The sequence below is a fragment of the Rhinatrema bivittatum genome, chromosome 11, assembly GCF_901001135.1.
Source record: "Rhinatrema bivittatum chromosome 11, aRhiBiv1.1, whole genome shotgun sequence".
NCBI classification, from domain to species: Eukaryota; Metazoa; Chordata; class Amphibia; order Gymnophiona; family Rhinatrematidae; genus Rhinatrema; species Rhinatrema bivittatum.
The window spans coordinates 4359444-4383670 of NC_042625.1; the positions used below are offsets into that span (position 1 = coordinate 4359444).

Sequence of the window (24227 nt, forward strand, 5' to 3'; positions counted from 1 at the left end):
ATTAGTTAGATAGTGTTAAAAAAATAGAATAGATAGTTTCTTTTAATTAGATTTAAATGAGGATGAGGCCCTGAATGACTCCTGTGGGGGGGGAGGACACTGCAGAATCCTCCTCAGAGGTCTCTGAGGATATCCCCTCAGAACCATCTCCTGAGGACCTGACCTTCGCAGGTTTTGTACTGGTGATGGCTGAAGCCATCCCATTTCAGTTGAAGACTGAGGACGCCAGACACAAGATGCTGGAAATTCTCCAGTTTGTGGAGGCTCCTAAAGAAATTATGGTGGTCCCGGTGCATGAGATCTTTAAGGAATTGCTGTTGACAATTTGGGAGCACCCCCCTCACGGTTCTTTCTGTAACGGGGGTTTACCTCATTCAATAGACTACCGGATTCGAAAATCATCAGCTGGCATACCAATTGGGAGTGGTTGAATCCTCTCTCAAGAAGGCCAGATGCTCTCGGACCCATTCCTCGGTGCCCCCTAGGGAAGGATCACAGGGTGCTGGACACTCTTGGGAGGACGGTCTTTCAGGGGACAATGCTTATTGCCTGCCCGCATTGCATCCTACCAGCTCCACATGAGCCAGTACTCTCGCAACCTCTGGAAGCAAGTGCAGGAGGCAACCGAGCGGCTGCCTCAACAGCAGCAAGACATCTTTCTGTCACTGGTACATCAGACCCTGGAGTGTGGAAAACACAAGGTGTGTTCCACCTAACCTGTTTTCAAAATGGCAGCAAGTCTCTGCAGCAGAAATCAGCGTCCGCACAATGGCATGGCTGTGGACCTCAGATCTCCGACCAGAGGAACAGGAAAGACTCACTGACCTGCCATGTACTGGAGAGAATCTCTTTGGAGACAAGGTGAGGGACGCAGTGGCCCAGTTGCAGAATCACAATGAGACCCTCCAGCATCTCTCTGCCAGCACTTTGGACCTGCCGTCCTCAGCCAGGAGATCTGTGAGACAGGGTCAGAGGAGGTCTTTCTATTGCCAGAAGACATACTATCCTCCAGCCATTCGCACAAAGGATGAGCTCCTGCGGCCGTCCCAGGCAGCAGCAAGCTCCCAAGCCCCAACCAGCACCCCAGCCAAATCCCGGGATGGGGTACGAAGCATAAGCCAGCTACCTGTACCCGAGACACTGGATCCTCCTACAGTTCTTGGCAAATTGGTGGCTCAATATAACCTCGGACCAGTGGGCTCTGACCTTCATCTGTCAAGGGTACCAATTAAATCATCGGGTGTCTTGCCAAATTCTCCTCCTTGCCTGTTTGGGAGCCGCTAGTGCATCAGGAGGTACTGTTAAGGGAGCTCTCCACCCTCTTAATGGCCAGAGTATTCAAACCTGTCCCACCAAGGCAAAGGGGACTGGGATTCTACTTCTGGTACTTCCTGATTCCAAAGAGAATAGTGGGGGGCTCTGTCCCATCCTAGGCTGGTTTCTAAAAAGAGAAAAATTCAAAATGGTTTCCGTGGGCACCCTGATTCCCCTCCTGCAAAAAGGGGACTGGCTATGCTCCCTCCAATCCCAGATCTCAGCCTGCTTGTTTGACATTGCTGCCTGGATGGCCCACCACAACCACTTTAAACTCAACATTGCCAAGAGAGAGCTCCTATCTTTCCATCCAAGCCCACCTCCCCTCCCTCCTTTCTCTATTTCTGTGAAAAAGTCTAATCCTCCCAGTCTCCTTAGCCTGTAACCTCCAAGTCCCCTTTGTCTCCTCTCTCTCTTTCTCTACACATATCCAAAATGCTGCTGAAGTGTCGTTTCTTTCTTTGAAACTTCATCAAAATCCATCCCTTCCTTTTTGAACACACTACCAGAACCCTTATCCACTCTCTCATCACCTGCAACCTGCTCTTCTCAGGCCTCCCAGTGATCCCTCTCTCTCCACTGCAATGTCCTAAATTCAGCTGCATAACTTATCTTTCACCAAAGTCACTACACCCATATAACTTCTCTCTTCAAGTCATATATTGGCTCCCCTATCCATTCCCGCATACAGTTCAAGTTCCACTTTCTCACCTACAAGAGCCTTCATTCTGCAGCATCTCACTACCTCTCCTCTTATCTCTCTCTACACCCCTCCTCATGCACTCTGCTAATTAGTCAAGTCACTCTTACCCATGCTTTTTTTCTTTACTGCCAATTCCTGACCATGATTTCCACCCAGTTGCGCCCTGTGCTTGGAATAGACTTAATGAGCTGGTGCGTCATGCTCCCTCTCTTGCCTTATTTAAATTACATCTGCAAATGCACCTTTTTCAGACTGCTTTTAAATCTTAACCTCCGATTGTCCTGCTTACAAGCTCATTAATTAACTGTATGTTTGTCTTGTAAGCTCTACTGAGAAGGGACGATACAGCGGAGCGCACTGTTAACCCGTGATTGGACGCGTGTTTTGGACGCTCTAGCTTTACCCCTTATTCAGTAAGGTGTAATAGAGCGTCCAAAACGCATGTCCAACCCCCCGAACCTAATAGTGCCATCAACATGCCATCAACATGCAAATGCGTGATTCAGAAAGCAAAATGTGCAGCCAAGCCACACATTTTGCTTTCAGAAATTAGCACCTACCCAAAGGTAGGTGCTAATTTCTGCCGGCACCGGGAAAGTGCACAGAAAAGCAGTAACAACTGTCAGAGGTCCCAAAAGTTAAAAAAAAAAATAATTTGAAATAGGCCCACGGCTCACGGGTTGAAAACCGGACACTCAATTTTGCCGGTGTCCAGTTTCCAAACCCATGGCTGTCAGCGGGCTCGAGAACCGACGCCAGCAAAATTGAGCGTCGGCTGTCAAACCCGCTGACAGCTGCCGCTCCTGTCTGAAAAGAGGCACTAGTTACGCACTAGTGTCCCTAGCACCCATTTTTACCGCCGGCCCTAATTTAAATAAATTAACTTAACTGTATTGTGCGCTCAGGAGAGTGGCCTGTGCGCATGCCGGGAGAGCGCTCGCCTGCTCTCCCGTGATTTTTACTGTATCGGCCCGTCTGGTGTAGCAAAAATGACGAGGTGGGTGGCATCTTATAGACTAACTACTCTGAGGGGTGTGCTTTTGAGGACAGAGTCCACTTTGTCAGATGCATAAAGTGATTACAGGAAATGGGTAAAATGTGTACAGAAGAAAGAGAAGGCATTGGATCAGGCAGGGTGTGGAGAGAGGGTTAATAGCATTATATGACAGGAGGCGGGTGGCACCTTATAGAACCACTTTATTGAAGCATCAGCTTTCCAGGACAGGGTCATATGATTTTTGTGTAGCACTGAGTACCCTGAGTAGCACTATAGAAGTGTTGAAGTAGTAGTAATATATGTGTTCATTTCATTTGATTATTATTCTTAATATTCTGCTTGTTAAACATGTTATCCAAGCGCTTTGGCCAAAGATTTTTCTTTCTCTGGCTCTTAGTGACTCTTTTAGAGTCAGGTACCAAAGAAATATACGTTCTCTTTAGTCCTGGTGTTCATATTGTCTGCTTGTTAGATTTAACAGGGCCTCACTGATTAATGCTGGCTTCAAGGAGAGTGGTAATGACACAGATTACATCGTGATGCATGACGTGGACCTGCTGCCCCTCAATCAGGACTTGGATTATGGGTATCCAGCTAGTGGCCCTTACCATGTGGCCTCACCGGAGCTCCACCCTCTGTATCATTACAAAACCTATGTGGGAGGAATACTGCTGCTCACCAAACAACACTATGAAATGGTGAGATGTCTGGCACCATCTGTGTCACCAATGTCTAAAGAATGTTACATGGCTATGCAGGAGGAGCTGAGGCATTGAGGCTGGGATGTAATGCAACCTGTGTAGGGGGGTGAATAGTGAGCTATGGGGATAGATGATGGTTTGGGAGGGGGAGGTGGGAGGAAAGGTTACTTTAGTTTGCTTGCTAGAATGCTGCCTCTCTTCTGCTTGCAGTGTAATGGAATGTCCAATCGTTTTTGGGGATGGGGTCGGGAGGACGATGAATTTTACCGCAGGATTAAAGGTGCCGGCCTGGAGGTAATAATTGCATCCCCAGCCTGATCATCCCTTCTCACTGCTCTTAGTTGCACAAGAGATTTACTGCCTTGCTGTAGACCCCACGGAATACTTCTGGCCATGTAATTCTGTACCTCTCCCTCTTTTACCCTCTACAGCTGGCTAACCTGGATTTTGCTCTTATATAACTCAGTCCCTTATGCCTCCACCACAGCTACTTCTTGCTTTGCTGTAGTGCCCACAGCCCTGTTACACTGTAAATTTTATCACTCCCTACCAGATATCCTGGCCCTACTATTCTGTAACATCACTATTAGCTCCCCCACCAGCTATTTTTATTTATTTAAAAATATTTCTTATCTGCCCTTCCAAAGTTCAGGATGGGGTACAAAAAAAATCCATAATAAAAACAAAATACAGTAATAAAATAAACATACAAATCCTAGTAACCTGCAGGGAACATCAAGGGAGAAATCAACCATCTGGACAAACTGCCTTCTGAAACAAATGTCTTAAGGGATTTCCGGAAGAATTTCACATTTGAAATTGTCCTTATCTCTGAGGGCACAAAGTTTCAGTGCAGGGCTCCATCCATTGAGAAGGGGTACATTTGGGTCTCATCAAGATGAGCCCAACTTCAATGAGGGAACGTCCAGCAAGTCTTGGTTTGATGATCTCAAAAGATAAGAGAGGGAGTACAATTTCAACGCAGCAGTGATCCAAAAGGAGGAATCATTATTTAACAAAGTATGGATTATGACTGCTAATTTGTATTGAGCAACAACAAATCGGGAAATGCAGTAGAGTTTGAGTCCCAAAACAACATAAGAGTAGTTGTAAAATTAACTTTATCGCAGGACAAGCAGGATGCTAGTCCTCTCATATGGGTGACGTCACTGACAGAGCTCTAGTGCGGGAAAACTTTCTGTCAAAGTTTCTAGAAACTTTTGACTGGCCCTATGAGGCCACTGAGCATGCCCAGCATGCCATGATATTCTCTGCCACAGTCTTCGTTTTTCCACGCTGCTATAAGCATTGCGGAACAGGAGCCATTGAGACTTTCTCAACAACACTTTTTGACAGAAAAGTCAGAATTATTTGATATTCTCTATCACAAGTCTCTGGAGGTTTTTTCTTCACCAGCCGGTGAGTACCTACATCTCATAATTTTTACTCTTAGAGTAAAAATTTTTTCTTCTTACGAATTTACATCGTTCATCGACGGCTGTCGACCCGACATGGCTACCGGTTTTAATAAATGCCCGGTATGCGCCAGAAAAATGTCGATCACCAACCCACACATCGAGTGCGTAATGTGCCTGGGAGAAAAGCATGAGGTAAATAATTGCCCGCAATGCGCTGAGATGACGCCGAAAGGCCGCAAAGCGAGACTAGAAAAAATGGAACATTTGTTCCGTCTCCAGCTTATCCCATCTCCTTCGACGTCATCGAAGTCGTCTCCGGCTGGAGCGACTAAACGCCTCCTGCTTAAAAAACCTTGCCCGGGACCGTCGGGAGATTGCTCGTCCCCTTCATCGTCATCGACAAAATCCACTGATCCACATAAATCAAAACATAGACATCAACATCGATGACCATTCGATATCCGATTCCGGTTCCCAGGAAGAATCGATGGCGAAGCGGCCGAGGACGCAGGAAAATCAGTCCTGTCGACGCCTGGGCCTCTTCCTCTGCAACCATCTATGCCTGATCCTCCACAGGGCTCTGTGCAGGACCTCATACCTCAGCCTCCGCCACCGCTTACAACTGCTCTGGTACCATCAGTTGTAATGCCGGAATTGTCTGTTCTCATCAGACAAGCGGTATCACAGGCTTTGAAGGACCAATGGATTCCGATGGGCCTGTCGCTGCCGATGCTCACAGCATCGATGCCGGCAAATCTGCGATGCCGGTGGTACCACCGGTGTCTGTCGACACCGAAGACAGCCGGGGAATTGATGACGGCACCGAGAATCATCACGGCATCTACCTCAATTTACGCACAGCTGCCATCGACGTCTTCCGATGCCGATTTCTATGTTACCGCCATCGACTGCTTCGACTCCGAGGCGACCAATTTCAACAACACCTGCGTCGATGCCACCTACAGTTCCATCGACACAACCGCAGACAGAAGAACCTGAACCTCAGGATCTGGCTTTTTTCCAACGTCTCTTACAGAGATACCAGAGTGTCATCGATACCCTGCCAAAAAAATCAACAGAAGAGTTTTCTTCATCGCCCTTCGATGACCCATTACCAGGACCATCATGTCTCCAGCAACCACCCATATCCTCCCCTAAATCTCCCTATATAGATGATCACGGTACAGACACATCTTCGGAGGACTTCATGTCAGACTTCACCGCCAGAACCAAGAAAGAAGTCCCCACCGGAAGATCTATCATTTTCCACCTTTATACAGGACATGGCATACACCATTCCCTTCAAACCTTCAGCAGAGCAGGATACTAGACAACACACTCTAGAAGTCCTGCAGTTTGTTGATCCACCTAAACAAGTATTGGCAATCCCAATACATGATGTCCTCTTGGATCTGCAACACCGGATTTGGGAACACCCATGTACTGTCTCCGCAGTAAACAAACGTGTGGATTCCACATACTTGGTACAGACAGCACCAGGATACCAAAAGGCACAACTACCACATCAATCTGTGGTAGTGGAATCTGCTCAAAAAAGATCTAAGCGTATCCGCCAACACTCCTCAACTCCACCTGGGAAAGATCACCACTTCCTTGATTCCCTTGGAAGGAAAATTTAACAAAAGTGCAATCCTGAATTCTAGACTCTCTGCATACCAACTGTACATGACACAGTACCAGAGAAATCTCTGGAAACAGATGGAAGAACGTACCAATTCTTTACCAACACAATTTCAGGAAATAGCACAGGCCATAATCAACAAAGGCCTAGAAGCCGGGAAACATGAAGTGAGGGCGGCGTATGACAACTTTGACACGGCTTCCAGAACAGCAGCTGCTGGAATCACTACTCTCAGATATGCATGGCTGAAGACCTCAGGCCTGAGGTCCAGGAAAAGCTAGTCGACTTACCATGTCTAGGAGACAATTTATTTGGGGAAAAATTCCAAGAGGCCGTACAACAACTGAAGGACCACACAGAGACATTGCATCAATTGTCTCAGATGCCACAAGATCTCCCCAACTAGCAATGTCTTGTATAATAATTGTTTATAGTTGTCTGTTGCACATCTCCTAAAAAAGTGTTCTCTTAATCTAATTCCTTTCTACTCTCAATTGTCCTGAATTATGCTCCCTGTTCATTGTAACTTTCATTTTCATAAGTTATGGTTTCTCCCCTTGTTTTGATGTAAACCGGTACGATAAGACATGGTCTTGAGCATCTGTATATTAAAAAGAATTAAATAAATAAAATAAATAAGATACATCTACGCAACCTCCTCGGTGACTACCTAAGAGAGAATCCAGGCGTCCTTATTACAGGCCTAGGAGATACTATCCTCAAACTTCTAGGGCTAGGTCCACTAGGCCACAACAGCCTAGAACAACCCGCACACAGCCTCCTCCACAGACAGGCCCAGCGGCGGGCTTTTGAAATAAAGGCCAGAGAACAGATCCATCCCTCAAACCCTCGACCAAATCTCCCAATGGGAGGAAGAGTATCACACTTTCACACCCATTGGCTAAAAATAACCTTAGACCAATGGGTACTCTCTATAGTTTCTCGGGGGTACAAGCTAAATTTCCTATCAATTCCAAAAGAATCTCCACCGAGCCCCTTTCCACATCAGGAATCTCAACTCATTCATCTACAAAAAGAATTATCCACCCTTCTGAGAGCCAGGGCTGTAGAGCCACTGCCCCGGACTCAGCAGGGCAGAGGATTCTATTCCCGTTATTTCCTCATTCCAAAGAAAACCGGAGGCCTGCGTCCCATCCTAGATCTCAGAAATCTCAACAAATTTCTAAAAAAGGAAAAGTTCAGGATGGTTTCTCTAGGCACCATGCTTTCACTTCTTCAAACAGGAGATTGGCTTTGTTCTCTGGACCTTCAAGATGCTTATGCTCACATTCCAATATTCCCTCCTCATCGCAAGTACCTCCGCTTCATGGTAGGTCATCAACATTTCCAATACAGAGTACTGCCATTCGGACTTGCCTCAGCTCCCAGGGTATTAACAAAATGTCTGGCAGTAATTGCAGGACACTTACACAAAGAAAGTATCCATGTTTTTCCATATCTATATGACTGGCTCATCAGAAGTCAATCTCTACAAGGAACTCTGACTTCTCTGAACCGAACGATCACTCTACTTCACTCCATGGGCTTTCTCATCAATTATCAAAAGTCCCATCTCACTCCATCGCACCTACTTCAATTCATAGGGGCAGAATTGAACACCATCCTCTCAAAGGCCTTTCTACCCGAAGATCGGGCAGAGACACTTTCCAGTTGGCAAACTCAATTCGATCAAAGAAACAGGCAACAGCTCATCAGTTCCTAACCTTATTAGGCCACATGGCCTCCACAGTTCATGTCACCCCTATGACAAAGCTAGCCATGAGAGTAACTCAATGGACTTTACGGTCTCAATGGATCCAACCCATTCAACCCCACTACATTCTCCAATTCAAGTAACCCACCAGCTACGTTCCTCTCTACTCTGGTGGGTGAACAAGGACAATTTGCGCAAGGGCCAACCTTTCCAACAACCAGTCCCAGAGATAACGTTAACTACCGATGCATCCACCTTGGGTTGGGGAGCGCACATAGACACTCTCCAAACTCAAGGGACTTGGACACAAATCGAAGCAACATTTCAAATCAATTTCCTAGAGCTTCGAGCTATATGTTATGAGCTGCATGCGTTCAAGGACTGCCTTTCACACAAGGCTGTTCTCATTCAAACGGACAACACAGTTGCCATGTGGTACATCAACAAACAGGGAGGTACGGGCTCGTATCTCCTTTGTCAAGAAGCTGCGCAGATTTGGGCCTGGGCCCTGAACCATTCAATGTTTCTCCGGGCCACTTATCTGGCAGGCACTCACAATGTACTAGCGGACCGACTCAGTCGTCATTTCCAACCACACGAATGATCCCTGGATCCCTCAGTAGCGACCAGGATATTTAAATGATGGGGACAACCAATAATAGACCTCTTTGCGTCACATCTGAATCACAAAGTACAAAACTTCTGTTTTCTACACAAACAGAAGAATCAACCAGCCAAGGACGCCTTTGCTTGCCCTTGGAACTCAGGCCTACTATACGCATATCCCCCAATACCGCTCATAACCAAAACTCTAGTGAAGCTACAACAGGACAAGGGGTCCATGATACTCATAGCCCCCTATTGGCCTCGACAAGTATGGTTTCCCACACTTTTAGACCTCTCAGTCAGGGATCCAATTAGTCTAGGAGTAGCTCCCACTCTCATAACTCAGGATCACGGTCGGTTGCGCCATCCCAACCTTCAGTCCCTATCCCTGACAGCATGGATGTTGAAAGCTTGATCTTACAACCACTCAGTCTTTCAACCAATGTATCTCAAGTGCTTATAGCTTCACGTAAACCTTCAACACGAAAGAACTATTCTTCGAAATGGAAAAGGTTTACTTTGTGGTGCAACCAAAAGAGTATTGATCCTTTCACCTGCCCCACTACTTCTCTACTAGACTACTTATACCATCTTTCAGAATCTGGTCTCCAGACTTCATTTAAGTGCAATCTCAGCTTACCATAACAAACTGGGAGATGCACCTATATCCTCACAACCTCTCGTCAGTAGATTCATGAGAGGTTTAACTCAACTTAAACCACCAATTCGGCCTCCAGTCACAGAATGGGACCTGAATCTGGTTTTAACAAGACTCATGCGTTCTCCTTTCGAACCCATAGATTCCTGTGATCTTAAATTTCTCACATGGAAGACTATCTTCCTCGTAGCCATTATATCAGCTAGGAGGGTTAGTGAGTTACAAGCACTTGTAACATACGCACCCTACACAAAATTCCTACATGACAGAGTGGTTCTCCGTACACATCCAAAATTCCTGCCCAAAATAGTTACGGAATTCCACTTGAACCAATCCATAGTTTTACACACATTCTTTCCAAGGCCTCATTCCCATCAAGGAGAAACAGCCTTACACACCTTGGACTGTAAGCGTGCGCTAGCATTTTACATAAACCGCACTGCAGCCCACAGAAAATCTACTCAACTATTTGTTTCCTATGATCCAAACAAACCAGGTAAAGCAGTGGGTAAACATACTCTATCCAACTGGTTAGCAGATTGCATACAGTTTTGCTATGAAAAAGCAGGCCTTCCTCTCCAAGGGCGAGTAAAGGCACACTCAGTAAAAGCAATGTCAACCTCGGTAGCATACTATCTTTCAGTGCCAATCCTTGACATATGTAAAGCAGCAACATGGACTTCTCTTCACACCTTTGCAGCTCATTACTGTTTGGACAAGCAAGGACGACAAGATTCAGCCTATGGACAATCTGTCTTAAAGAACTTGTTTCTAGTTTAATCCCAACTCCTCCTACACCCAACCTGCTGTGTTCTTCGGCTGACTCATTTTCATCAACAATGATGCAATGTTGCTTCACTACAAAATGACTCAGCCTCTAGCTTGCTAATCACCCATATATGAGGACTAGCATCCTGCTTGTCCTGGGATAAAGCAAAATTGCTTACCTTGTAATAGGTGTTATCCCAGGACATCAGGATGTAGTCCTCACAGAACCCACCCGCCACCCCGCGGCGTTGGGAACGTTAACCTTTTATTATTTTATTTTTGCTAAAGCTTATTGCTACATGCGAGATTGAAGAGAGACCCCTGTGGCAGAGAATATCATGGCATGTTGGGCATGCTCAGTGGCCTCACAGGGCCAGTCAAAAGTTTCTAGAAACTTTGACAGAAAGTTTTCCCGCACTAGGGCTCCATCAGCGACATCTCCCATATGTGAGGACTACATCCTGTTGTCCTGGGATAACACCTATTACAAGGTAAGCAATTTTGCTTTTTATTGGCGGCACAGTTTTCGGGGGACCCTGTCTAAAACTGTGCCTTTTCAAAGTAATGGAGTTGCCGCCAATAAAAAGGTAATTTTACAACTACTCTTATGTTGTTTTGGGACTCATTAAACTGTACTGCATTTCCCGATTTGTTGTTGCTGAATGCTTGAAGTGCAGTTTCTCGCTCCTGCATTGTTTTGCTAATTTGTATTGAACATGATGATAGGAAGCCAGTGAAGCGATTGCAAGACTGGGGTGACGTGCTTACTTAGAGATTTATTAATTAAGAGGCGAGCTGCAGAATTCTGTATTTTGTAATCGGCAGGTGGCATATGAGGAAAGACCAAGGAAAAGATAATTACAGTAGTCTCACCCAGAAAAGAGAATACTGTGCAAAAATCTAGCAAAGGTTTGAGGTAACCGAAGTTTGAAAAATGAAGATAGAGTGAGTGATTTTTTTTTTTTTGTGTGTGTGCATGCATGGAAAGGGATGGATCGTAGCAAAAGGTATCAGTATTGGCCTTTGAACAATCTTTTCTCAGCAATGTTTGTGACAGGAAAACGTGAGAGAATAATGATTTCTGTTTTATTAACATTTAGTGCAAGTTTGTTTTAACCAGTTATGAATTGAAGAAAGATATAATGAAATTAACATTTCTTTTAATGCCCAGGATGACTTAAGAGGGAAGAAAAATTGTATGTCACCTGCATGCAACTTATAGCATACCTCAAGGCTAGTGGGCAGATGGGAATTGGTAAATATTAAAAAGAACAGACGACGGTGCTGAGTCTTGGGCAAGACCAGAAGGAAATGTGATCCAAGAAGAAACATCAGTACCCATAAAACCTTGTGTGAAGTCAGTCAAGAGGGCTGTATCTGAGATACCCCCAGATCCAGAATGAGTGTGATCAGTGGTGTCGAAGGCAGAAGAACTATCCAGAAGAATAAGTGCAAAAGAAATACCCTTATCACATCATGTCGGATGGTATCAAAACTAGAGAGGAGGAACATTGCAGTCTTTTGAAATCCAAACTGATAGAAGTTGAATATGAATCAAGAAAAATTGTCAGCTGTGTAGTATATTGTTTAAAATCTTGATAGGGATGAGATGGGCGATACGTTGTCAGTAATATTGGGTCAGCAGTGGATTTTTTTAAAGATTGGATGAATGGATGCTCTTTTTAAACTTGCAGGAAAATAGCCAGTAAAAAGGGCCACGTTAAGAAAGCTGGTAATGAAATGGGCTATATCTGTTTCCAATAATTTCATGAAAGCAGTGGAACAAGGATTGAGAGGACTGGTGCAAGAACCAAGATTGCTGAAGCTATGAATTCTCCGATTCTGATACTGCTTCAAAGTTGTCCTATCTCATATTCAGATCGATACAGTAAAGTGGGGCCGCGGTTACCCCGCTCCTAATTCGCTTTCTACTCACTTTCCGGCCGCGTTAGCCCTTCCTGCGATACACAATCCCCTTTAACCTACTCTTACCGCCTCTTTAAATCACCGGGTAACCCCTTCCGCACGCGGCATGTATATTAAATGTAAACGAGCGAATTCGCTATTCCCTCCCATACAGTAACGCGCGCCCCGACTATCGCTATTTTACCCTGCCGTTTTGCCGCGCATTTAACCTGCTACCTTACCGCCTACCCTTACCCCTGCGTTAGAGACAGAGGTAAGGGTAGACGGCAAACTTTCCTCCAAAAGGAAACCTCTAAAAACCTAAAATCCCCTCCTCCCGAAGTGACTCGACATTACTTTTTGTTGCTTTCAACTCCTTCCCTTCTCTGCCGTCCTCCGGAGGGGGCAGCCGGCAGCGAAAGCGGCTCGCAGCGGTCCCCCCCGCGCGGGTCCCGGTTCTCCTGACTCGGCCCTCATTGTGAAGTCAGGTGAGAGCCCACTGTTCTGTGCTTTTCAGCCCCTTCCCTTCTCTGCCGCCCTCCGGAGGGGGCAGCCGGTGGCGAAAGCGGCTTGCAGCGTTCCCGCCCGCGCAGATCCCGGTTCTCCTGGCTCAGCCCTCATTGTGAAGTCAGGTGAGAGCCCACTGTTCTGTGCCCTCTCCAGTCACGGCGCGAGCGGAGCGAAGCGTACTTTCATTGGCCTGAGCGCCCGTCAATTTGGGCGCTCCAGCCAATGAAAGCACATAGACGGGCGCGCGTGACGTCACATGCTTTCGCCGCCGGCTGCCCCCTCCGGAGGGCGGCAGAGAAGGGAAGGGGCTGAAAAGCACAGAACAGTGGGCTCTCGCCTGACTTCACAATTTGGCCAAGCCAGGAGAACCGGGACCCTCGCGGGGGGGGGGGGACCGCTGCGAGCTGCTTTTGCTGCCGGCTGCCCCCTCCGGAGGACGGCAGAGAAGGGAAGGGGCTGAAAAGCAACAAAAGGTAAGTTGGCACATGTCGAGCCGCTTCGGGAGGAGGGGGATTTTCGGTTTTTAGGTTTTCATGGATTAAAGTTGAAATCCAGTTCCTGGTGCCTGTCATTTGAAATGACAGGCACCAGCGCACCCAGAATACTGTATAGGCGCTGTATTAAGCGCCTATACAGTAAAATGGGTTGCGCGGGCCTAACGCTTCGCAGACGCGGCTTGCATTTGCAAGCAATTTAAATAGAGTATCGAGCGGTATGTGATCAGAACAGTGCGTGGGGCAAACGAGGGTGCGCCCGGCACTGCCGCACTCTTTCTAACGCGTCCTTGCTGTATCAAGCTGTCTGTCAGATAAAAAGGTTTCAGTTTTTTTTTGTAATTAAAATTTTATTAAGCATATCTCAAGCATGTACCATAAGATAAGCAGTGACATAATGCGAGTACAGAAAAAAAAAATTGAGTCTTAGAAGGTTTTCCCTATTAATACCAAGATGAGCCTGCATCACTTTTCCCTATTAATACCAAGATGCATCACTTTTCCCTATTAATACCAAGATGAGCCTGCATCACTCATTTATACATTTCTTTCAAAACACATAATAAAATAGTAAAATGTTTGATCATTTTATGTTAAAGGTACATGGACTTCAATACAACAAAACATGTTATAACTGGTAGAATGAAAACTCCCCCCCCCCCCTCACTCTCTAGAGCGAGACACAAAGAATTCTGACTGGGCACTTGTGCTCATTGAAACCTTGTCCGTGCATAGAACACGAGTGTATTATGTGTCAGGCAGGGCACTACTCTACCATGCTTTATTTGCCATCCAGACTCTTTCAAAATTAGTCATCGTTTTAGTTTTATGTGCGGCGATCTTAGTAAGAACATAAATTCTTTGCACTCTGTACTGTACCTGTGTGACACTAGGTACCTTCGTGGACCTCCACTGTTTTGCAATTTTACATCTGGAAGCAAGGAATATATATTCAGCTAGTTGTCCCTCGTGCATAGCAACCTGTGCAAGGGGGGATGTTCAAGAGAGCATGGGGTGGAAGCACTATGGCTGGAACATCTCCTCCAGCCATTTAATGGTTGCCTCCCAAAAGGTTTAATAAGTGGACACTCCTACCACATATGAAGGTAAGAGCCACTGAGAGAACATCCCCGCCAGCGCTTGTTGGAGCGTGTGAAGGATCTCATAAATAATCAAAGTGGGGTCATGTACCAATGATACAAAACCTTGTATTCATTTTCCATAAGGGCCGCGGAGATCAGCCCCCTTCCAGTGTAACGGAAAATCTGTAAATCTGATTCCCAAGCTTTAATATATGAAGGTTTTCCTCCGGGTTCTTTATTCAAAGTAGTATAGATTTTAGACAGCAATCCCCTAACCCAGTCTGCGTTTCTGCATAGGGATTCAAAATAAGAAACACCCTGTTGCAGATGAACCCCCACCTGTGAGTGCAATACAAAATTTCATAATTGAAGATAAGAGAAGATTGCACTGCTAGGTAACTTGATTGCAAGTCATGGAAAGTAATAAGACCCGATAAGCCCCCAGACATGTTCCCATCTTGCTTACGTCATACAGAAAAGGCCGGGTTGGTTAAACCGGGCCCAAATGAGTGTTTGCAGTATAAGGAGGTACTGTAATGATAATCTCTAGTCCCTGCCAAGGGCTGTCTCTGTTTTTGCCAAATGACTAATGAAACAGATAGAGAGGGAGACAACCTGGACAGCAATGACCATTCCTTCCGGAGTTGCCATAGTAGTATAGTGATTGGGAATAGAGCCCAGAATTTCCTGAGTAAACAATACCCATGGTTTTGGCTTGCTATGGCAGTGCCAGTCCACTGTGGCACAAAAGTGTGCTGCCATGTGGTACCATTTTAAATTAGGAAGATAAGATCGCCCTGTGATTTAGTTTGGAAAAGAACCCCCCTTAGGTCTTTTACCCACCCATATAAGGTTCATTAACCTATTTTGCCAGGCTTTCAAAAGGGAGTCTGGAACCGTCAACGGAAGTGTTTGGAATAAGTAAAGGAGTTTTGGTAAAATACTCATCTTAACTGCCGCTTTATGGCCCACCCAAGAAATATGGTAACTGTTCCATTCTTCTAGATCAATACAAATTTTAGACCATAAAGGGGTAAAATTCAAACTAAACATATCATTAGTGGCACTAATATAGACCCCTAAATATTTTATTTTGTGATGCACCCATTTAAAGAGAAATCTGCCCCTGAGGTCCCTCTCTTCCCCAGTTGTGAGGTTAATATTCAGGATCTCAGACTTTTCCCAATTTATCTGAAAGCTGGACAGCCGACCAAAACACTCCATCTCCTGAACCATTGCTGGAAGGGAGACATTGGGCTCCAACACGTGAAAAGTACATCATCTGCAAAGAGTGAAAGCTTCATAGAGAAGCCTCCCAATGAAATCCCCCGCATCTTAGGGTTTTCTCTAATGTGCACAGTGAAGGGCTCTATACAAACTGGGCGCGTACCCCCCGAAAACCTGGCCCAAACACCCCCTGTGTGCGTCGAGCCTATGTTGCATAGGCTTCTGGCGCGCACAAAGCCCTGGGACGCTCGTAAGTCCCGGGGCTTTCCTGGGGGGGGGGGGCGTGACGGGGGGAAGTGATACGGCCGGCGCGTCATCCGGGGCGGCACCGCGGACGAGGTTTTGTTCCGGGGGCGTGGCCGCGGCCTCCAGACCAGCCCCCGGACCGGAACATGGTGCACAGCAGCCGGCCTGGGGTGCGCAAAGTTACGCCTGTCTTGAGCAGGCGTAACTTTCGCAACAGAGGTGGGGGGGGTTAGGTAGGGGAAGGTGGTGGGAGGTGGAAGGAAAGTTCCCTCTGAGGCAGGCTGTGCGGCTCGGTGCGCGCAGGCTGCCAATTTTGGGCAGCCTTCGCGCGCACCGACCCCGGATTTTAATGGATATGCGCGTATCTATTGAAATCCCGTGTACTCTTGTTCGCGCCTGGTGCGCGAACAAAAGTACGTATTTGCGCAAGTTTATGAAATCTACCCCAGTGCGAATAATAGAGGAGACATAGGGCAACCCTTCCTCGTACCCCTACCCACGTTGAATCTAGCAGAGTAACCCCCATTTACTTTAATGCAGGCTAAGGGCGAATGGTATAGCTATTCAAGCCATTGAAGAAAAAAGAACCGAAGTTCATTCTTTCCAGCGTTTTGAACAAGAAGGACCAATGCACAAGGTCGAACGCATTCTCAGCGTCTACCGATAATGCTAGGGCCGGTGTATTATTTTGCTTAACCTACCAAATTATATTTGTAATCTTGCAGACGTCCGCTGCCCTGCGCCCCAGGACAAATCCCGCTTGGTCTGGGTGGACAGTCTGCGCTATAAAGCCATTCAGCCTAGCCGCTAATATTTTTGCTAGCAGCTTTAGGTCTATATTAAGTAAGGATATTGGGCGGTATGAACCGCATAAAGTAGGGTCTCTCCCCGGTTTAGCCAAAACCGTTATGCCTGCTGTATTTGAGAAGGGAGGCAATGATGAGCCCAAGTGCAGTGAATTAAAAAATTTGCCTAGTATGGGAGTAATTTGGGAAGCAAATGTTTGATAAAACTGAGGTGTAAAGCATTCTAACCCCATGATTTGCCTGGTTTAAGAGATATTGCACATAATATTTCTATATCTGTAATTTCTTTGTCCATTTGAGCCCGATGTACATCCGATATAGTGGCAAGAGGTATATCAGTGAGATATGTGTCTATATCTCCAAGAGATATCTCTGTTGCCTGACTATACAGATTGGAATAGAATGCAAGAATCATTCCCGAATGGATTTATTATCAGTCAAAATGTTCCCTTGTTGGTCCTTTATTTTGACCAGAGTTGTTTGTGCCTGTTTTATTTAGAGTGCTGGCTAATAATTTCCCAGCATTATTGCCTCCCTCAAAGAAAGTGTGTTGGGCCAATTGGAGTTGGTGGGCTGATGTATCTGCCTCCAGTTCTGCTAATTTATTTCGGCAGTTGTTTATAAATATGAGAGAGTCCCAAAGATTTATGGGTTTTTTCCAGGTATCTTATTTGTACCACTAAATGAGAACGTTCTTGATCCCTCATCTTCCTATGATAGGACGCCCTAGAAATTAGTTTCCCTTGAAGAACTGCTTTTAAGCAGTCCCAAACTACAATAGAGTTCGTTGTCCCATTGTCATTAAAGGCTATGTATTCCTTAATCTCCTCCTCCAGTTGTTCTATAAAAGCTTTGTCAGCTAATAGGGAGTCATTTAACTTCCAGTACAGCTGGCCCTTATCATAGTTTTGGAAAGCAATGGTAAACCACGCTGGAGAATGATGAGACCATAACATTGGCTCACTATCCGTTTTGGAAACTTGATTAACCAACCCCTTGTCCTCTAAAAGCATATCTATACAAGAATAGGCATTGTGGGGATTTGAATAAAATGTAAAATTTTCTAGAGGTAAGGTGCCTCACCCTCCATACGTTTATTATGTTCTCTTGTGAGATAAGTCGCTTGAGAGCCTCCCGCACTAACTTAGGGTCTGACCTTTGTCCCCTAGAATAATCCAACACGTGGTGGTTGGTTATATTAAAATCCCCCCCCCCCCCCCCCCAACAATCAATTTCTCTTCTGCTTTTTCCTGTAACATCTTTCTCAATGAATCAAAGAAAGACTCTTTCTGGAAGTTTGGGCCATATATAATAAGTAAAGAATAAGTTTCCCTGCTGACTTTAAGTATAAGTAACATGTATCGCCCCTCTGGAGTAGCACAGTATGATTGTAATTCAAAGTGAAAATCCTTTTGGAAGAGAATTCCCACACCAGTGTATTTAGCGGCTAGTCTGCAAGCTGCCCAATATTGGTGTGGAAATTTGGCAGATCTCATTAATGTCATATCTTTTCTTCAAGTGTGTTTCTTGGAGAAACATGATATCTGCATGTAATCTTTCTAGCTCTCTATAGAGCATGCACCTCTTCCGGAAAGAGTTGAGGACCTTTACATTTAATGAAATAAATTTGAACTCAGTCATATCCTCTACTAATAAGGGTCTCAATCAAATGGCAGCTGAGCAACACACAAAATCCCCAACTCTTCCTCTATTCTCTGCTCTTTTATGTTTAATAAGTGAGCTAGCAAAAGGTATTATTGCCTATTTTTCATATTTGACTGCATTCCTAACCCAAAAAACAATGTATCTCTGTACATACAAATCATAATAATAATAATCAAACCTCCTCCCTACCCCTGTGTAATGGGGAATTTTCTTCATTTCCCTATTAACAAATGGAGGAAGTATCACAGAGTTCAAATAAAACATCCCCAACAAACGGGCTCAGTCAAGTAATCTCTGTTACACCAAGACAGTGTATAACACATAGTATATCGACATCTGAGAGTATAGTATATCCATTGAATCCTTAACTCCAACCAGAAATCAATTCATGCTGGATAAGACAAGCAACTGAAATTTGAAATAGTGAGTATGCATTAGGTGGTATCATGCTGCTGTTGTATTTTCATGTGGTCTCCGATGCTTTTGTGCAGCCTTCCAAATTGCAGGTAATCTTGGCCCACCTTTTGTGACTTGCAGCCAGCGTATGTGTTCCTTCCTCATTGGGTGTGAGGCCTTCAATGGAGTCTGCACTGTTGAAACTGCAACACCTGCTTCCTTCAAAAATCTTGCCGCTTCTTTCACTGCCTTTACACGATGTGAAACACCTCGGATTGCAAACCACAGTCCCGAAGGGAAAGAGCCTCTATAGCCTATTTTTTCAGAGTGTAAAACACTTGTAATGTCCCGAAAATCCTGCCTCTTCTCATCATGACAGCAGATAAGTCTGTGAAGATAGCCACCTCGACACTTTCCCATTTCCATATTCTCTGTTTGCTGGAGATAGTGAATATTTTTTCCTTAAAAACATAAGAGTGAAAGCAGACCATTATATCCCTCGGTCTGTTCATTAACTTCGGTCCCAGCGCTCGGTGCGCTCTCTCCAGCTTAACAATCAGTTCTGGTGAGGTTGCCTCGCTTCCATTTTCTGCGAGCAAATGACAGCACTCCATGAAGTTAGCATGTGGCACATTTAAAACTAATCGGAGAAAGTTCTTTTTCACTCAACGCACAATTAAACTCTGGAATTTGTTGCCAGAGGATGTGGTTAGTGCAGTGAGTATAGCTGTGTTTAAAATAGGATTGGATAATTTCTTGGAGGAGAAGTCCATTACCTGCTATTAATTAAGTTGACTTAGAAATTAGCCACTGCTATTATTAGCAATGCTAACATGGAATAGACTTAGTTTTTGGGTACTTGCCAAGTTCTTATGGCCTGGATTGGCCACTGTTGGAAACAGGATGCTGGGCTTGATGGACCCTTGGACTGACCCAGTTTGGCATGTTCTTATGTTCTTAACTGCAATCAGAAAACTCCTTAGTCTCAGGTATGCCCCAAAATCACGATTTATGTTTTCAAGGTCTTCTAGTTTTTCTGATAGCATGGAAAACTCCCTTTGTAAAGGTGCGAGGTTTATCTGCAATACTTGCCATCATTTTATGTTTAAACGTTTTATTGGCATTTTCAATAACAAAAGTACAAACATACCAGGAGGTGCGTGGTACTGCTACACCACCTGGTGTTCTGATCAACAATATGTAACAGAGATAGTATAAAGTTTAATCCCCTCCCAGCCCCTGAGTCCCAGATGGAGGTCTTTAAAGGACTGAAGAAGTGTCCACCGTGCTGCAAGAGGTCCAAAAGCTGCCGCTCCATTCAGCGTAAGTCAATAAGAGTGAAATTCAATCATTTAGTAGTCGACACCTGGCGTGATGTGGAAGAGTCTGCACGTAGGGTACCTAACCATCTAGAAAACGTCTCCTGTGTTGAGGTGAGCTTCTGGCCAAAAGATATTCCGAATGCATCAATGAGTAAAAGAAGTTTCTCCAGGTCCAAAAAGAAGGTGGCTCCACTTCCCTCCAACCCAACAGGATTACCCGCTTCCCCATCAGACAGGCTTTTTGTATCGGAAGACAGGTACCAGGATCTCGTATCTGTAGTGGTGGAATACATCAAAAAAGGAGCCATAAAGGCGCTACTGGAATAGAGATGGTCAGAATGGTAGCTAGATATACTTGCCATCATTTTATTACTTTTTTTTAACCTTATAAGGTGCCAGACATTCATTGTTTTTAGGAGAGAGAAATTAATATTTTTTAATAGGAAGTATTTTGTTACTTATTTTAGTTTATGCTATGACTGTACGTATGCTTCTGTGTGTTGGAATTTGTTATCTATGTTTTAACATAGAAATTACTTTGAGCTTTGGCAGAAGGCGATCAATAAATGTAGGAAATAAAGAGTAGGAAACAGTAATTTGGTAAGTTTATAGCTAAGGGGGAGTAGCGCCATTTTCTTTCTCCCTTTTCACTAATGTTTTCTTTGAGGTTCAGGAGTGAACCAAGGTCTTTCACTTTTTTTGGGGGGGGGGGGGGGGGGAGGATTTCTTTGGAGCTAACTTGTCCAAAGTATAATTCAAGGAAGAATCCTATGGAGTTAGTAGTTTATCTGGGGCGTTTTGATAAGGTATTAATGCTGAGCGAAATTCATCAGGGTGAACGTGAGCGCTGTTAGTGGTAGGGAAGGAAGAATTTGCACTGTTTAAATTGGAAGAGCTCAGTGAGAAGGAAATGCTCTGGCCAGGGAACTGGTTTAGCACTGGAAATGGAATCTATAGAAGGATTCAAGAATACTAAATCTAAGGAGTGCCCAGTTGTATGGGTGGCATCAGAGACAATCTGTTGCCATCCACATTCTAATAGTGTATCAAGAAATGTTACGGTACCATTAGATAGTAGAGGAGCTTCTATATGCAGGTCGAAATCCCAAGAATTACAGTTTTTTCTGTCAGTGTTTGCATTAACAAGCAATTCAATGAAAGGAGAAGAATGAGAGACAAGTAAACCCGGAGGGGGAATAAGACAGGCAAATATTTACTGTGAATCTCATAGAGGGTTGTGCAACGGTATCAACTTTTTAAAGGTTACGTTGACTTTTGAAAAAAAACTGCTAGACCACCTCCTCTACAATGTACACATGACAGTGTCAATTGAGGGTGGGAATATCATAGCCCTTTAACCAGGATTCAGTAATTCAGAGGGAGTCAGAAGCAACTGAGGACAATAAATCAGGTACAACAGCAGATTTTCTAGAGATAGACTGGGCATTGACTAACCAAAGCTCTAGCACCCACACACCAGCTATCCTGGCCCCCACCTGCTACCATGACCCTGCAATCTTGTAATGCACACACCCCACTCCTGCTACCCTGGCATATCACCATCACATCCCCTCCCTTCCTGGCCCTGTTTTCCTGTAGTGTTACCATCATACCTCCCCCTCCTTCACTGTAACATCACCATCACAGCCCCTCTCCCTCCCAACAACAGCTACCCTGGTCCTGCTATTCTATAACATCTTCACATCCCCCCCCCCCCCCTCACCTCTGCCCACCAGCTAAACCAGCCTTGGTATCAGCACTCCCTGAGTTATGCTGACCCTGCTATCCTGTAACATCACTCCCCACAACCAACTTGTCTGTCCACAGACCTGCTTTCCCTATACCTTCACTCCTGTAACTTCTTTCCACCCTGCAGTCCAGCTAGTTACCTTTTCCTCAGTCCCTGCTCTCCAGTAAGTTGCAGCTTTCTTCCCTTCCCACTGCAGCTGCTTCGGCCGTCTGGTATCAGCACAGGGTATAAGACTTTCCGCCACCTCCATGATCCTGTTTGGAGAAAGAGAGACCAGAAACGTACTGCAGCTCAGAAACAGGTAGAACTGTATGCTGTATACCTTGCTATATTCTGTGTACGTAATTCACTCTGTTTGACAAATGTGCCTGCTTATGGTGTTGATGCATACTTTTGCCTGCTTGATCACTTTTTTGCAGACGAGCGTTCTCTTGGTAGTTTAAGTATGTAAATGCTATATTTGGCAGACAGATGGGTGTATGCCTTGCTTTATTCTCTGTGGGCAGGGTGCTTTTTACCTACATGATGATCAATTCATCTTTCTGTCTCTCTGGTTACAGGAACAGTTTAAGGTGGAGCAGGATGGGGGTCTAAGCAGTGTGAAATACCACGTGGACTCACGCACAGATATCACCATCGCTGGAGCCCCCTGTACAGTGTTGAACATTTTTCTGGAGTGTGATCACAGCCAGACCCCCTGGTGTGTGCTTAGCTGATACTGGCTGTACATCCACCCTCACTGGGTCCTAGAACTGAACAGCAGCAAGCAAGGAGCTCAACAGAACAGCAAAGCCTAAGACTGGATTCTCAGTGCACCATGCCTTGTGTCTCTGTATCTTTTAACTTTCCTCATCATCTTGCTGCCTTTTGGGATTACACTGAACATGTATCACAGGAATCAGGGTTTTCTGCTGTCTGAAAACTTTTCATAGGTTACTGACAATGGTGGAGACAGCAGACTTGACTCAGCGGGGTGCATTACACTTTTATTCCTGAGCTTCCTCCTCATTCTGCCCTTACCTAAAAGCAGCTGTCTCCTACATTTAGACAGCTGAGGTGCTTTACTGAAAGTTACAAAAAGGTACAGTGCCAGAATGGGGCTTAAAACTTGGTAGGTGCAGTGACTGCCCGCACTGGCCCTGTTTCCAGACTTGGGTATGTATAATTTGAAGTGGAGCTCACCTGAGGAGTTTTCTCCTGTCTGTAAGTAGGAGCCTAGTAAAGACAGGTAGATAATATTTATAGAAGGAGCTGGTTAAGTTATATAAGACCAGTGGTACATTGTAGCTGACTTTAACAGCTCTCTATAGCTAAACCCCATGCCCCCCCCCACCACACACACACAGGGTGCAGCTGTTACCCATTGTAGGATTGTTTAACTTGCTAGATTGTGTTTAATGGGTCAGTCAGATCGATTTATAGAAGGGAAGTCTTGCCTCGCCCCTCTGATACATTTTTTTTTAAAGGAATTAATAAATGTGGATAATGCTGAGCTAGTAGATATGGTGTATGTGGATTTTCAGAAGGTGTTTGATAAAGTCCCCCATGAGAGACTCCTAAGAAAATAAAAATTCATGGGATAGGAGGCATGTGTCCTATTATCGATTGCAAACTGGTTAAAAGACAGGTAACAGAGTATAGGGCTAAATGGGCAGTTTTCTCAGTGGAGAAAGATAAACAATGGAGCAGCACAGGAATCTGTACAGGAGCTGCTGCATTTTTTTTTTAATATAATTTTTTATTTATGCATTTATAACAACTTTAGACAGAAATCATCCAATCTAGAATGGGTCATTAACAAATTGTTTAAACAAGGAAACTAAGGCTAGGATATACATTTATCCACCTAATCACAAGGTATTCACTTTAACCCAGTAAAAAGTAAATTAGGAGATCCAAGGGTTGCTTTAGAACACAATTCACAAATAGGTAAAAGGAAAAAAGAAATAAAGGGAGACAATATATACAGTACACCCTGACAAAGCTAGGAAACACTGCCTTCAGTTCTATGAGAATCTAGGAAAAAATGCAACTGAGAAGGCTCAAAAAAGATATCCCAAACATTATTCACTTTCATTATGCATTTCCAGGGGTATCTTATAGTAATCTGTGCAGCCTCCTGCCACATTTCTAACAGCTTCTTCCTGCAGGTTGGAGTAGCTCTGGTGCTATCGGGGTATACCCAAATCTTCTGGCCGTAGTATAATTTTTCTCTATTACGAAGAAAAAGTCTCAAAATGGAATCTCAGCTGGAAAAGCAAAGGTAATTAACAAAGTTCTGCGGAAGTCCACTTGATCCTCCC

At 44.9% G+C, this 24227-nt stretch overlaps 1 protein-coding gene across 2 annotated transcripts in view; it reads left to right on the forward strand.

The window, feature by feature from the left end:
• B4GALT7 (beta-1,4-galactosyltransferase 7) overlaps window positions 1–23509 on the forward strand; it is a 59598-nt gene extending 36089 nt beyond the window's left edge. The window contains exons 3-6 of one of the 2 annotated variants that reach the window (XM_029619665.1): window positions 3487–3712; window positions 3926–4009; window positions 22121–22225; window positions 22485–23423. In XM_029619665.1, the coding sequence (XP_029475525.1) occupies window positions 3487–3712; window positions 3926–4009; window positions 22121–22225; window positions 22485–22640 (571 nt within the window). In that variant the 3' untranslated portion in view covers window positions 22641–23423. Of the gene's footprint in view, window positions 1–3486; window positions 3713–3925; window positions 4010–22120; window positions 22226–22484 lie in introns of both variants that reach the window. The other variant, XM_029619666.1, reaches the window with a different exon arrangement.
• The last annotated feature ends 718 nt before the right edge of the window (window positions 23510–24227 follow it).